General features: G+C 51.4%; 1 protein-coding gene across 3 annotated transcripts in view; it reads right to left on the bottom strand.

Annotated features, from left to right (window-relative positions):
• Nucleotides 1–14,551, bottom strand: part of POU6F1 (POU class 6 homeobox 1) — a 532,900-nt gene that overhangs the window by 155,005 nt on the left and 363,344 nt on the right. For all 3 annotated transcript variants that reach the window (XM_069653382.1, XM_069653381.1, XM_069653384.1), the window contains one exon: nucleotides 12,114–12,261. In XM_069653382.1, the coding sequence (XP_069509483.1) occupies nucleotides 12,114–12,261 (148 nt within the window). The remainder of the gene's footprint in view (nucleotides 1–12,113; nucleotides 12,262–14,551) is intronic.

Below are 14,551 nucleotides of genomic sequence, written 5' to 3' on the forward strand. Positions count from 1 at the left end.
CTGTTGTTCCACTGTGTAACCTGCCCCTGGGAATAGTTAGATCCTCTCTGGGAATTTTGGCCGCGTGGGCGACGAAAATTACTATTCCCTCTCTGGTTAGGGGGTTTATTGGTTAACTGGCCAAGGGACTTGAGTGTCTCGCATTCGTCCTTGGCATTCTTCAGTGCGTCTTCGACCGCCTTACAACAGATCGGCTTCCACCGGTTTGTCCAACAATGATGCCTGGGTTTCTGCCTTAAAACCAGACTGCCGTAACCACGCATGTCTCTTGATAACAGTGCCTTCTGCTATCAATCTGCCGCGTTGTCCGCGGCGTCAAAGGTTGCTTTCAAAATGCAACCAGACACGGCTCTCCCCTCTGTGGAAATCCGAGCTAACTGGCCCTTTAAAGGTTCAGGAGCAGAGGCTATGAGTGCCGCGACTTCTTCCCACTGATGGCAGCTGTAGCTGGCCAACAGGGTGGTGGAGTTTGCAATCTTTGCTTGATAGGCGGACGTTGAGGCTACTTTCCTGCCGAAACCATATAGTTTTTTGCTCTCCTTGTCGGGAGGAGCTTCGGACGATGACAAGGGTGTTCCAGCCCTCTTACGAGTGTTAGTGACAACTAGGGAGTCTGGCTTCAGATGTCCTCTTATATAGAGAGGGTCAGACTGGGCTGCCCTGAAAAATTTTTCAACCCTGAGATTGACTGCTCTGGTGAGGTTCGGGTTCACCAGGGACGGGTCTATTCTTCGCTGAATGGACTTAAGGATCGGGTTGGTCTGGGCAACAGGCCTCCTTTCTCCCACTAACTCCTCTGCGAAGTTCCTCTCCTCCTGGATACCGTGGGTGTCAATATGGAAATGTTCTGCTGCACGTGCGAAAACCTTGTTTAGGAGGGGTTGGTTATCGACAGGGGAGTCGGTAACCGGGGCTTCGTTTTCTACCGGGGAATCTACTCTGTAGGTTTCAGGGTCTTCCTCTTCCTCTTCCTGGTCCTCATTATCCCCATAGTATCCCGTCCCGGTTTGTTCTTCTACTATGCCAAATTCTTGGTCCTCACCAAAGGAAGCTTCACCTTGATACAGTGAGTATGGTCTTGAGTATGGTTGTACCTCGAAGGGGTCTGTAGACCTCATTGGTGTTTCAAACTGGGGCTTCTTACACGGGGGATAGGATCATTAGAGCCTGAGGGTGTCGCCCCTTGTGGATCATACGAAAGGAAATGGTCTGGATTTTTATCGTAAAAATCAGCCAAAGAAGACATCCTTGACATGACCCTATCTATGTCTTCACTGGACCATTTTTTGGAACTGGGAATGACTCTCTCAGCAAGTCTCGGGGATTTATCTTGAGTAGATTTGGTTTTAGACATATCAGCAGACCTGGTCTTGTCTGTCTGTTTAGGGGGGGTGGTGTGTTTCACAGGTGTGGAAGAGTGCAAAGGCTGCTTCTTCTGCTGTTTTCCCCCCTCCCCGTGAGTGGAAAAATGTTTTCCCTGTCCTTTTGTGTCTCCGGAGGTTTTCGACGCCTGGCGTCGAGGATCGGGGGAAGGGTCCCTGTCCTTCGAGCGTGGGGCCTCACTGATTTTTACTGCAGGCTCCGACTCCTGGAGCACGGCCTGGGGGTGGAAGTCGTCTTCGTCCTCCGAAGATCGAACTTCTGTTAGCCTAGGGAGCGAGGCACTCTTGGCAAGAGTCGATGATTGCCTGGAGTCATGCGGCGATCTTGATCGAGAGCGCCCAGAGGACACCGAATCGGACCGTTATGTTTGTGCCTCTTTCCGAGCACTCGACGTCGTCGAGTCTCGGTTGGACTTTGTGTGTTTAGTGTGTGTGGTGTGTGAAGCGCTTGTGTCGCCGGGGGTCTTCCCCATAGCCGCCCTGCCGGACGACCTTCCGAGGTCGGGGACTTACGCTCGGCTGTCTTTCGACACCGTAATGCCCTCGCCGTCCGAAAGTACGGCGTCGCTGCCGTCGCTGAAGGCGCCCTCCGCTGCCATGGCCGCTTGCCTGGCGTGGTGGGCCCAACGCTTCGTCGAACGGTCCTTAAGTGTCTTAGGTTTAAACTTACTACACGCTCTGCAGTTCGCTTCGGGGTGGTCCCTCGGCAAGCAGAGATTGCACGTGGCGTGCCTGTCGACCCAAGGGTATTTGCGATTGCACTTGGGGCAGAATTGAAAAGGGGTACCCTCCATACGCACCTTGAGGCAGCGGGCTGTTAAGTGTAGGAAATGTATAAGGTGTACCTATATACCAAGAGTGTAGAGTATGTACAACCCCCCACTCTCCCTACTTGTAGGGCCGAGGCCAGCGGCCTTCCAAGGCCCGGGCCGAGGCCAGAGGCCTTCCGAGGGCCAAATCCGTCGTGCAGCAGCCGACGGTCGATTTCTTCTCCAGCCGGCGTCGAGTGTCGAGGTTCGACGCTGGGATGGGGAAGGATGTAAATAAATTAATATTTTAGCAAAAGTATGGCTAAGGCCAGGGGTCTCTGCAAAATGCTTCTGACCACTATGGCGGAAAAAAACAATCTGAGGATCCTAGACGCGTGAGGGATCTTGGGTACAGTGGACGTCACACTAGGGATAGTATTACTGGCACGCCCTGTGTCGATGCCCACTTTCAAGTTTCGAAAAACAAACTGTAATACTCCGCAGCTTCCACTAGATGTCGGCCTATGCACAGCATGTGATCTAAGCAGATTCCACAAGCCTCAGAAATATATATATATATGCCTTTTAAATTAATAGCACCAATCCATCAGAGATACAACTGATTGACTGCATTCTTCTGTAACTATGGATCCTACTTTTGTAATTCTGTAAGATGCCGGGAGATGTTAGAGATGTTTCACACAGAACACATGGTTATATTGAAAAGTCCTCAGCAGCTGAGCATAGAAAGACAAAGAAGGTGCTGTGTCTAGACAGGTACTAGAATTTCCTATCCTTTAGCAAACAAGCAACACATTTCCTTCAGTGTATGGCTGAAACGTCTGACTTGGTTTTTGAAATATGCTGATTTGTTCATCACCCGCAAGGAGTGTTGACCTGTGCTCTTCCACCCATACTCTTTCTGGCCCCTCTGCTAGCCTCCAATACCAGTTCATAGAGCACTGTAAAAAGTGTGGGATTTTAGCAGTAAACACTCAATGGGATATTTGCAGACCTACAATACTTTGCAAGCAAGGCATATTATATACATGTTGAGAATGTCATGACTCTGCATGTACACGATTTGTTTGCAGTGCATAGATGATTGTTTGCAACATACCCCACCCTTATAGCATTGTGTAGAATTACACAGTGCTCAGTGAAACTGTTTCTGTATAGCAGTGAGATACCATATAATGTGTGAAGTTCTATGCCTAAAGGAACTCTGAACACTGGGAAACAATTCAGATTGTGTGAAAAGCATTCTCCTGCCTGAATGGAACAAGTTTCTTACTGTTGTTCTCCAGCATGGGTCTGGCATGGATTCACATGCTCATGAATATTCCCCGTCGTCAAGCCGGGAATCCTCAGTATAGAAAAAATCAGTATCAGTTTCGTTTCTGATCTGTCTTTCTTAGTAGTAACCAATCACTGGTCTCTGGGTCATACTGCCCCCAGCCAATGACTGCCCTCTCCCTAAGCACCGCCCCTGGCAGCCATCCTCAGATTTGGTAGCACGTAAAGTGGCAGTATGACCAAGTGAAGAGTCGCAGAGGGGTAGGCGGGAGGGTTTGCATGTGAATCCATGCCAGACCCATGCTGGAGAACAACAGTTACAGGTAAGTAACTTGTTCCTTCTCCAGCATGGGGTCTGGCATGGATTCACATGCTCATGAATAAGAGAATACATAGCAGTACACACATGCACAACCACGGGAGGTGGCAACAGGCTCAACATTAAGCAATACAACAACTCAACATTAAGCATCTCTTACCTCCTCACCAGGCTCACCTTAGGCGAAAAGGTTGCTGTCATGATCTCTGCTTCCAAAAGGTCAGGGTTTTCCCAGCTCCCTTGGAAGCAGATCCATAACCCAGGTTCCGAGTGCCAACCAGTCCCAATTGGGACCTTTTGGACCCAGTCCTGGCGCCAGTGGCACCAGGCTCATAAATATGCCCAGTCCCAGCGCTGGAAGCGCCGAGCTCATAATGCTTGGGTGGACTTACCTGCAGCAGACCATGCTGCTTACTTGCCTGCCAGTTGAGCCTCTGATCCTCTTTTGTTTGGAACTACTTTTCCTGTTGGGTGGGACAGGAGCCACTCCCTAGGTTCAGAACACTGGAACTCTTCTGGAAAGCAGGAACTCTTTTCTTATCTAGGCGTGGCTGTGGAAGGAGACACCTAAGCACTACAGGAGGCTATTTAAACCACACCCGATGGATGAATCTTGCTTTGCGTTATTCTGCATCCTCTGCAGCAGAACGCTCATCGTGTCTTCTGCATCTGATCCTGGGCCTAAGGAAAAAGGCTTACCATCCTGAATCCAGTCTTCAGCAACACCTATAAAGACAAGAAAGAACAGGTTAGCATTACGGTCTTCAGTGACAGCTCTTCACTTACCTGGTCCATCGGCTGTCACCAACGCCTCGCGCTGCATTCCGACACCTGAAAGACAAAGGCTTACCTACTCTTCGTGCGCTCCGGAGGTCTTCACACTGCATTCCGGCATCTGAAAGACAAAAGCTTACCAACTCTTCGCACGCTCCAGAGGCCTTCGGCGCTGCATCCCGCATCTGAAAGACAAAACAAGGTGGTTTAAAGACATTGAGGAACTTTAATACTCACGTGCCATTACTCCTTTCCACATCTAACCCAGTGGGTATTCCGGCACCCTGCAGCCGCTCCGAACTTGTACCTGCAAAATAAAAAGACAGTTAGAGCGCATCGTGAAGCAGGCAACAAGCGCTTACTTACGTGCTTCCAGGCGCTTCTATTCATCACACGGGCTCCATCTTCAACTCACTTCAGCCCGTCATCCACCATCGCCGGAACCCTGCAAAACAAGAGACATCATTACTAAAGACTTTAAAGACATTAGAATTACTCAAAACTTACCGTTCGTGCAGTAAACGACGGACAGCAGTCCTCTGAAGTCAAGAGGCCTGCTCCCCTTATCCAGTGAAGAAACTGGTTACAGCACCCTGCCCAGAGGCAGATGGAGAGCACCGCGTTCACTTACCTAAGACATCTTACCCTTCGAGTCAGACATACAGTGCACAGAGGTCCAGCCCAAAGAGCCAGCCGTGTGTTACACATCACCTTTGAAGATACGGTATACGCCCAGTCAAGACCGGCGCCTCTACGGGAATCAGGTGAGCGTTACAGTTGCGCAGCACTGCTTGGCCGACCCTGGACTCCTCCCTGGAGTCCCGATCAACGCAGTAGAATCTTGTGAAGGTGTGCGTCGACCTCCACGTCGCAGCCCTGCAGATGTCTAGCAGGGGCACACCAGACAGGAATGCCGTGGTAGCAGCGATCGCTCTGGTCGAATGGGCTCTCGGATGGCCGGGCAGCGGTCGGTTTGCCAACCGGTGACAGTGCATGATGCAGCCGTTGAGCCATCTGGAAATGGAAGTCTTCGAGAGAGCCTTCCCTTGATTCACAGTCCCAAAGTTCACAAACAGCTGTGACGTCTTCCGAAAACTCTTCGTGCGGTCCACGTAGAACTTCAGCGCTCTAGCTACACCCAGCGAGTGCAAAGTCCTCTCGGCTGGCGACGAAGGCGACGGGAAGAAAACTGGCAACACCAAGGGCTCGTTGAGGTGGAAGTCCGACGGCACCTTGGGCATAAAGGAGGGGTGCGTCCTGAGCACCACCCTCGTGTCATGAAAAGTCAAGTATGGAGGCTTGCAAGATAGGGCCTGGATCTCTCCCACTCGTCGTGCGGAGGTGATGGCCACGAGGAAAGCTGTCTTCCATGACAGAAACTTCAGAGGCGCCGAATGCATAGGCTCGAATGAGGCCCCCATGAGCCTGGTCAGCACCACATTAAGCTCCCACGCCGGGGCAGGAGCCGTCACCGGCGGGAATGATCGGAATAGTCCCTTCATGAATTCTTTCACCCGGCGATGAGACCACAAGGACGCCCGTCCCGTAGTCCTGGTATATCGGGAGATTGCAGCCAGATGTATTTTGATGGAGGCGTGAGCCAGTCCAGCTTTGGCCAGCGACAGTAGGTACGGCAGTACTTGAGGGGCCGTAATCCGCAGAGGGTTAATCTTCTGTGCAAGGCACCAGACAGAGAACCTCTTCCATTTATGTCCGTAGCACTTGAGAGTTGAGGACTCCCTGGCCTTTGCAAGAACCTCTCTGCAGTCGGCCGGGATGTCGCACCCTCCAAACTCTAGTGCTGCAGGAGCCAGGCCTGCAAGTTCAGCGACTCCGGGTTGTGGTGAAGAATGGTGCCTCCTTCTCTGGAGAGAAGGTCTGCGTCCGTCGGCAGCTTGACTGGTGTGGACGTTGACAAGTCCAGAAGGTCCGGGAACCAGATCTGTCTCGGCCCCGCCGGTGCGACGAGGATCATCCTGCACTGGGACCTCTTGAGCTGGTTGATGAGCCGGAGCAGCAACGGCAGCGGAGGGAAGGCATATAGAAATAGGCCGTCCCAGGGGAACGAGAAAGCATCGCCAATGCTCCTCGGCTGGGGGAACCTGCTGGCGAACCTCCGGCACTTGGAATTTGTCGCTGTCGCGAAGAGATCGATTTGGGGTTCGCCCCATCGTCGGAAGAGTCGATCCACTTGATCCTGGCGTAGTTCCCACTCATGGCACGAGCGCAGCTCCCTGCTGAGTGAGTCGGCGATCGTGTTTTTTATTCCTGCCAGATGAAGAGGCACCAGAAACATCCGTTGGGCGACGGCCCAATGCCTCAGATCCTGGGCTTCCGGGGACCTGGTTCCGCCCTGCTTCCGGATGTAGAACATCGTGGTGGTGTTGTCGGTGAAGATCCTCACCACCTTGCCCTTGAGGGACGGAAGAAAGGACCTGAGGGCCCAGAACACTGCGCGGAGCTCCAAAATGTTGATGTGGAGTGACTTCTCCTCCGGGAGACAGAGGCCTCTCGCGTGAAGATCTCCGGAGTGCGCTCCCCAACCTTCCAGGGAGGCGTCTGTCGTCACCGTCACCTGGTGAGCTGGGATCTGAAAGTCCGTGCCCGCCGACAGATGGGAGCGGGTACCCCACCACCGGATCGCCTGATGGAACGTCTCGTTGAGAGGGATCCTGTCCTCGAAGCTGCCCGTCGACTGGACCCAGCGGGCGTCGAGGAACTCTTGTAAGGGGCGCATCCGAAGCCTGCAAAGGCGCACCAGATAAATGCAGGAGGACATCATCCCGAGGAGGGACTTGATATATCTTACCCTGGCCATGTCCGTGGCCAGCAGATGCTGCACCTTGCCCAGAATGGTCCTGGTCCTTTCCTCCGACGGCGAGGCCAGCCACGCCACTGTGTCGAGCTTGGCTCCCAGAAACAGGGTGACTTGTGACGGAACCAGGTGGGATTTTGGAAAGTTGATGGAGAATCCCAGGTCCGTGAGCGGCTGGACGGTCTTCGCAGTGTGCTCCATGGCAAGCTCCCTCGTCCTTGCCCGGATGAGCCAGTCGTCCAGGTAGGGGTAGACGTGGATCCCCTGTAGGCACAGCCGCGCCGCCACCGGTGCGAGGCACTTGGTGAACACCATGGGTGCCGACTTCAATCCGAATGGGAGGGCCTTGAACTGGTAGTGCCGCCCTTGGACCACGAACCTGAGGAACTTTTAGTGTCTTTTTAGAATGGGGATGTGGAAGTACGCATCCTCCAAGTCCAATGACGACAGGAAATCGCCCTCCTCCAGCTGTCCCAGCACGTGCTGGAGGGTGACCATACAGAACTTCTGCGCCTTGATGTACTTGTTCAGTCGTCGTAGGTCCAGGATGGGGCGCCATCCTCCTGTCTTCTTTTTTATGAGGAAGTACCTTGAGTAAACTCCGGAGCCCCAAAGCCTCTTTGGGACGAGCACCTTATCTGCATCCGGAGCTCCGAAAGGACGTCCGTCGTTGTTGGAGCACTCCCAGTGCCCGGGCAGTCTCTGTGTCTGTCTTGATGGCCTGAAGGGACTTATCAACCGCCTTCCCAAACAGGTTGTTCCCATAGAAGGGCATGTCTAAAACCTTGGTTTGTACGTCCTGGCGGAAATCCGTGGCCTTGAGCCGTCCTCGTCGTCTCAAGCAAACGCTGTTGCCTAACTGACGGAAACTGGTGTCGGCGACGTCCGTAGCCACCATGATGGCGTGGTCCGAAGCAATCTCACCCTCCTGTAGGATTTCAAGGGCCTCAGCCCTTTTGGTGTCCGGAAGGAAGTCTAACAGAGGGCCGATTTTGAACCACAACTCCCTGTCGTAGCGGGCTACGATAGCCAGGGCGTTGGCCGCCTTAATAGTCGTCGCTGCGGATGAGATGATCCGTCGTCCCATCGTGTCCAACTTGCTGCCCTCGCCGTCCGGCGGGGAAGTTGATGTCGAGGCTGATGCCCCCCCAGCTTTCTTCTTTGCCGCCGCCGAGACGAGCGAATCCCGGGTAGGTTGTGCCCGAAGGCACAAGGGGGCAGCGTCGGGGACCCGGTACTTCTTCTCGTACTGGTCCCTCTTTGTCGGCGCCGTGGCAGGGTTCTTGAGGAGGGCGAGCCCCTCATCCCAGATGTCATCAAGAAGCGGTACGGCAAGGACCGTCTTCCTTTTAACCTCGCGCCGTTGGTAAAGGAACCCTTCTTTCTTCTTCTCTACTGGGCAGAGCTGGAAAAGTTCGGATGCCCTGGAAATCATGGCATGAAAGGATCCAATCTCGTCGGGCGGGGACGCCCGAGCAGGGGACGACGGGGGACACGTCCCGTCGTCGCCTGCGTCGTCATCTGTACCTGTCGTAGCCGTGTCCATGCCTGTACCATCCCCGTTGGTAGTAGACCGGGGGAAGGCAGAGCAGGCCGCAGAGGTTGGAGAGGTGGCGTAGGATGCATCCTCCTCCACTTATGGGGTGGGCTTTCCGAAGGTCCTGGCTCCGGTTCCCCCGTCGGGTCTGGCTCAGGTACCCCTGTCGGGGGAAGGGGCAACCTTGTCCTTATCTCCGAGCATAAGGACTGAACCGCTGACAAAATGGCCGCCGAAGTGTCCTGCGGCGCCGGAAACGACGGGCGCGAGGCCTCTTGAGGAGCCTTGTCGGCGACACCGTCGCTCTCGTCGTCGCCCTCGTCGGGATCCCGCCTGATGGGCTGGGCCTCTTCCACGACTTCGATGAGCTCTTCTTCAGAGGTCGTGTCCGTATCCACGATGGCCACCAGCCCCTCCCCCAACTTTTCCAACGAGGACTTCGTGGGGGTCTTCTCAATGGGCCTGAAAGACGACTCCCTCTGCGGTGGCAGGGAGACTCTGGGTCTCCTCCACTGGTGTAGCCTCCACAGGCTGTGCCAGGGCTGCGGGACATCCTCAATCAAGGTCTTAGCAGGGTGAATTAAGGCCATCGTCACCTTCTGGACGCCTGGGGCCTTCACCTTGGGGGGAGGGTCCGATCCTCGCTCCCCCTCTGCCGGAATCTTCGAGATCGACCGGGGCCTCTCCAGAAGCTTCGCCGGGTTCTCTGACTTCCTCTTACCCGAGCCAGAGCGTTGGCTCGTGGTTGATGGCGCCAGGGAGGATGCGCCCCGCCTGGCAGCCAAGGAGCCCGACAGTTCAGCGCTCCCGGTGCCCACGGGCTCGCGGTGCTTAGCCTTTTGTTGGGCCCCCGTCGCCGGGGCGCCCTCACAGGACTTAGAAGACCGCTCGGACTTTTCTTCTTCTCGCCTGACGGGCTCTTCCCTTCCAGCCAGTTGGCGAGACGGAGGTGGCGATCCTTCATGGTCCGCTCCGACATGTTCCCACAAAACGCACAGTCCTTCTCCGTGTGCGCCTTGTCCTCATGGAGACAGTAGAGGCATAACGAATGCTCATCCTCCTTGAAAACATTCTGAAGCTGGCCTCCAGGGCAGGTCCTGAACAGCTTCCCGGGCGTCGAGCTTCCATTCTCCTGGGCCATGTCCAGGGTAGGCCTCGGAACTTCTGGAATCCTCCAAAAGCGTAACTCGACGAAAACGTCACCCTTGAGGGGCGTAGAAAACTACGAAACGGATCCCCGTTGATCGGATGTAGAAACGGTGGAGCTTGAGGCTCTATTTAACTGAAAAATGTGAAAAATCTCCTGAAAAAGCGTGAAAACGCAGCAAAAGCTCGAGAGCTACAGCACGAGGACTCCCAACACTTGAACGTGCGGTAAAAATCTGAGGATGGCTGCCAGGGGCGGGGCTTAGGGAGAGGGCAGTCATTGGCTGGGGGCAGTATGACCCAGAGACCAGTGATTGGTTACTACTAAGAAAGACAGATCAGAAACGAAACTGATACTGATTTCTTTCTACACCGACGATTCCCGGCCTGACGACGGGGAATATTCATGAGCAGGTGAATCCATGCCAGACCCCATGCTGGAAAAATCCGGTGCCCTGATTCTATGGATGGAGTAATCCCAGGCATAGTCCATACCCATTATCCCTTGTAGGCAAAGTAATGATATTGCAATGTTGCTCTCCACTTATAGGGTAATGTTAGTACTGCTAAAGTAGGAGACGCTGAGAATCACATTTGTCTTCTCCAAATCCACAGAGGGTAAATTAATATTTGAGTTTGATAATGCGTCAATCTGCAAGGGGGCAGTTCAAAGCACTTGCATGACATATGTACGAAGAAGAGGAAGTATAGAATAAGGTTCTACATCCAAGTAGCTTGCTTACTTGCAGTCAGTATCTGATATAAAACAAGTGGATCTAGGTACACCTCTGCTAACCTTTCACAGATCCAAGAGTGGAAGAGTCAAGGTTGTCTGTAGTATATTAATGTGTTCTCGGGCAGAAGAGAGTCGTAAAAGTGTGGTAGAGTCAAGTTTAGGAGTCATGGGTGCGGAGAAAACATTATTTGGTTATTTTGTGCATGCATATCTTGGTTAGATTCTTCTGTTCATGGAGCCAGCCTTTCATATTAGTTTTTAAACTCTTATTTCTGTATTTTACTGTTAGGGAATTTAGGTGTTTAGGGTCACCCATGCATAGTAGTGTAATGCAAATTAGCAGAATATCAAGACTAGTTTCTTATTTTAAGACAAAGAAAATTGCAGGTAATTGCTTAAATCTTTTTGAATAGGTGATAATTGTCTGTGTGCGCTGCTAAAAATCTTCTGAGCGGCACCCAGAAGGAAGCTGGGCAAGCGCACATGCGCACAGCTTAGAGGGAACATTGGTCATGACAATTGAGCCACGTGTGCATGTATATCTTTAAGTTTCTTCATATGTTTTTTTGTGATGCTTTTGTCAGTCGTACGAATTTAACAATGGCCGAAACTGGAAGTTGTTTTAGGCCATGTGAGGTGCGCCTTATGTTCTGCTCCACTTTGCTTGGAGGACTTGCATGGTTCATAGGAGGGAATTTACGGCAGGCAAGGAAGCCAGATGCAGAGAGGGCTTCAGCTGTGGGTTTTAGGTAACCCGCTATTATTCCATAGTGGAGGCTTGTGCACCTGAAGGGAGATGGATTTATTTGATTTCAACATCCTCCACGAAGGGTACCAGAACGCGTTGATCTTCTGGAACGTTACATAGGCTGCATGGCCAACATGAAATATTTCCTGCTTACTATGTATAATACGTCAACGTTCTCTAGTAAAGTTATTTATTTTGAAGATAACCAGTAATATCATGATCTCTGAAAGTTATCTCTGCAGATTGCTTTCCCACAAATAACTCTTGGGCAATTACTAAACCACAATGATCATTAGGAACATTACAGATACTATACAACCTACTCGATCACCAGACGTGTATGATTTTCAGAAACAAAAAACATAAAGAAGAAATTCAAATCAGAACATTACCTAATCTCAAATATGTTCAGGGTGGCTGCCTGAAATTAATGACCCACATATACTTTACTTGACCTCATACGAATATTTACTGAAATGGATTACAGCTAATTCTGTATCATGATAGTGGCTCTCACATGCGATGCATTCCTTTAAGTTTCCATATCCAGCAAACGCTAGGTAATGCTAGAGCCACGCAACTGACCGGAAGCAAGCGAAATTGGTACTTACTAGAAATCAGCTGTCCTACAGTTGGTGTCTCGGAGCAGGTGATGCTGGCTGGCGTGCTGCCCGAGCTGTTTGTAGATGCCGTGTTGCTGATGACAACGGGTGGTTGTGATACTGCTGGTGCAGGTTGGATCGGGTGCATGACCTGCATCTGCAAAATGCATAAGAGGACACGCTGAGCCTCTGCTAGGTAATGCAGGTGCAGAGGTGAATATCACTTGCTGGTAATCTTAGCCCAAAGCGCTGCCGAAACCCATCCCACAGTAACCTACTTGGATGATGTTTCACTGCCCAGCCGTGTATGAAAACAGAGACTCCAGCATGGAGACACTGCACCAGAAAGAGATGACTGTATTTCACAAAACATATTTATCACATACTTTTGTGTTGTTTGAGCATTTCACACTTCGACCGCCCATAGAATTTATCAAAAGAAACGTGACACAGAATTCTAACAAAAATTATCCACTGCATTCTAAAAAGCTGCCATACGGGATACACATGAAAGGCAGCAAGTTGGCGATATGTGTATAGTGCCCTCAAACCCTCAGCATGTGTGAAACCTTTCAGAGGAATTTCATACATTTAATGAACGGGAGAGAGGATACCCAAGACTGTGACGAGGAAGATTTTGACTTGATATAATGAAGTTTACCGATAAGTAATAAAACATTACAGCTTCATTCATCATCCTCATCATGAGGGCATAACAAGCAGTGTAAAAGTCTTTAATGAGCACCCTTCTTGAGGCACACCATGCAATATGAGCTATGTGGAATCATGACCCAAATTGCCGGAGACTGTGTGGAGAAACAACAATTGAAAAGTCACAGAAATAACTCAACGTAAATCCATGCCAAGTAAAACAGAGAAAATGGTAGCTGAAGCACAGAAACGTCTAGGCCTCCATCGAACTGTGAGGATTTCGAGCATCCGCAAGGGGAGAGTGCGCTTGACTGCGCTTTTTGATTTTTTGATAAATGAAAATGAATGATGGGAGATCAACCTCAGTAAAATGTGTGAGGCCATTTTGCACACATTTCATCTGCTTCCCGCGCGAAACGCAGTCACGTGTACTACTACGGGAAGACACAGCCTACAGGCGCCATCTTCCCCTGTCATATTCAGCTGGGATGTGACAGCCACCCGGGTACATCAAAGGGAATATTGAAGCGCTTGAGCTGGCATTCCAGCTGCAGGAGGTGGACGAGGTACTGTGAGGTGCAGCCCTGATGAATCGCTTACTGACACCAGGGACTGATGCAATTCTTCAGTTAACTCCTGAGGAAAGGCCCGTTTATGAGAGCATGAAGGAAACTCTACTGAGGAAGTTCTGTAAAACCCCAGAACAGTATCTCAAGAGCTTCAGAGAGCTCGGAAAGAAAAGTGGACAGACATTTGAAGCATTCACACACTTGTCGTTGAAGTATCTGAGCGGGAGGGTGACTGGTAACAAAGTTGACACATTTAAAGGGATGTACAATTTGATTGCGTGTGAACATGTGTTGAAAAATTGTGAGGTTGACCTACACCAGCAAGGACAAGACTATAACAGATCCTGGGGAGCTTGCAAAGGCTGCCGACAGGTTTGTGAGTACTCGAGTGCCAGAAAAAGGCTCAGGCGAGCACACCCAAACTGGAAGAGAAATCGGCGGACAAAAAAGTAAACAAGGATGGGAAGGACAAAGGTCCAACCCAATCCTCTTCAAAGTCAGGTCCCCAAAAGAATGAAGGGAAACCACCAAACTCTAGTTCAGCCGTGCACACCGAAAAGAAGAGCGCAGGCACCCCTAACACTGGGACACCTGCATTCTCACTACCCAAAGGTTGTTTTGTGTCTAAGGAGCTGGGCCACAGCAAAGGGGATCCTGCTTGCAAGGGCTTACCCAGGCAAGCCATATTGAATGTTGGACTCATGGAAGAGGCCATCATTAGTGTGGGCCTCTCAGAGGAGGATTTCCTACTAGGCCAGGGAGTGGCCGAATGTGGATTGGTTACACTGAGTGGGAATGGTACCGGTTCTCCAGGAGAGACCCCAGTTCCCAATAATACTGAACTCTATCTAGAGCATGTGTACATCAATGGACACAAAACTCCTGCTGGCCGAAAAAACGTGGCTAGCGTCACCGCTGTCACCTGGCAATGGGTACAGCCAGGCCAGTATATTACTGGGCCAGATTTGTGCTTAAGTGGATTTGATAGGATGGACTCCCGTACAGTGAGCAAAAGGATTATGAGGGCAGGGCGAGGACACCAGAAGCTTGGTGGTTCTCCAATGCCACAGAAAGTTCCTTTTGGATTTGGCTCACCAAATTCCTTTAGCAGGTTACTTGGGAGTGACTAAGACATCAGACCAGTTGTCAGCGCACATTTACTGGCCGCAGTTTGGAGTAAAAGTTAAGGAATGTGTCCATCCTGCCCGACTTGTCAAGCTTCTGGCA

The sequence above is a fragment of the Ambystoma mexicanum genome, chromosome 3q (genome assembly GCF_040938575.1).
Source record: "Ambystoma mexicanum isolate Mex_15411 chromosome 3q, UKY_AmexF1_1, whole genome shotgun sequence".
Taxonomy (NCBI): domain Eukaryota; kingdom Metazoa; phylum Chordata; class Amphibia; order Caudata; family Ambystomatidae; genus Ambystoma; species Ambystoma mexicanum.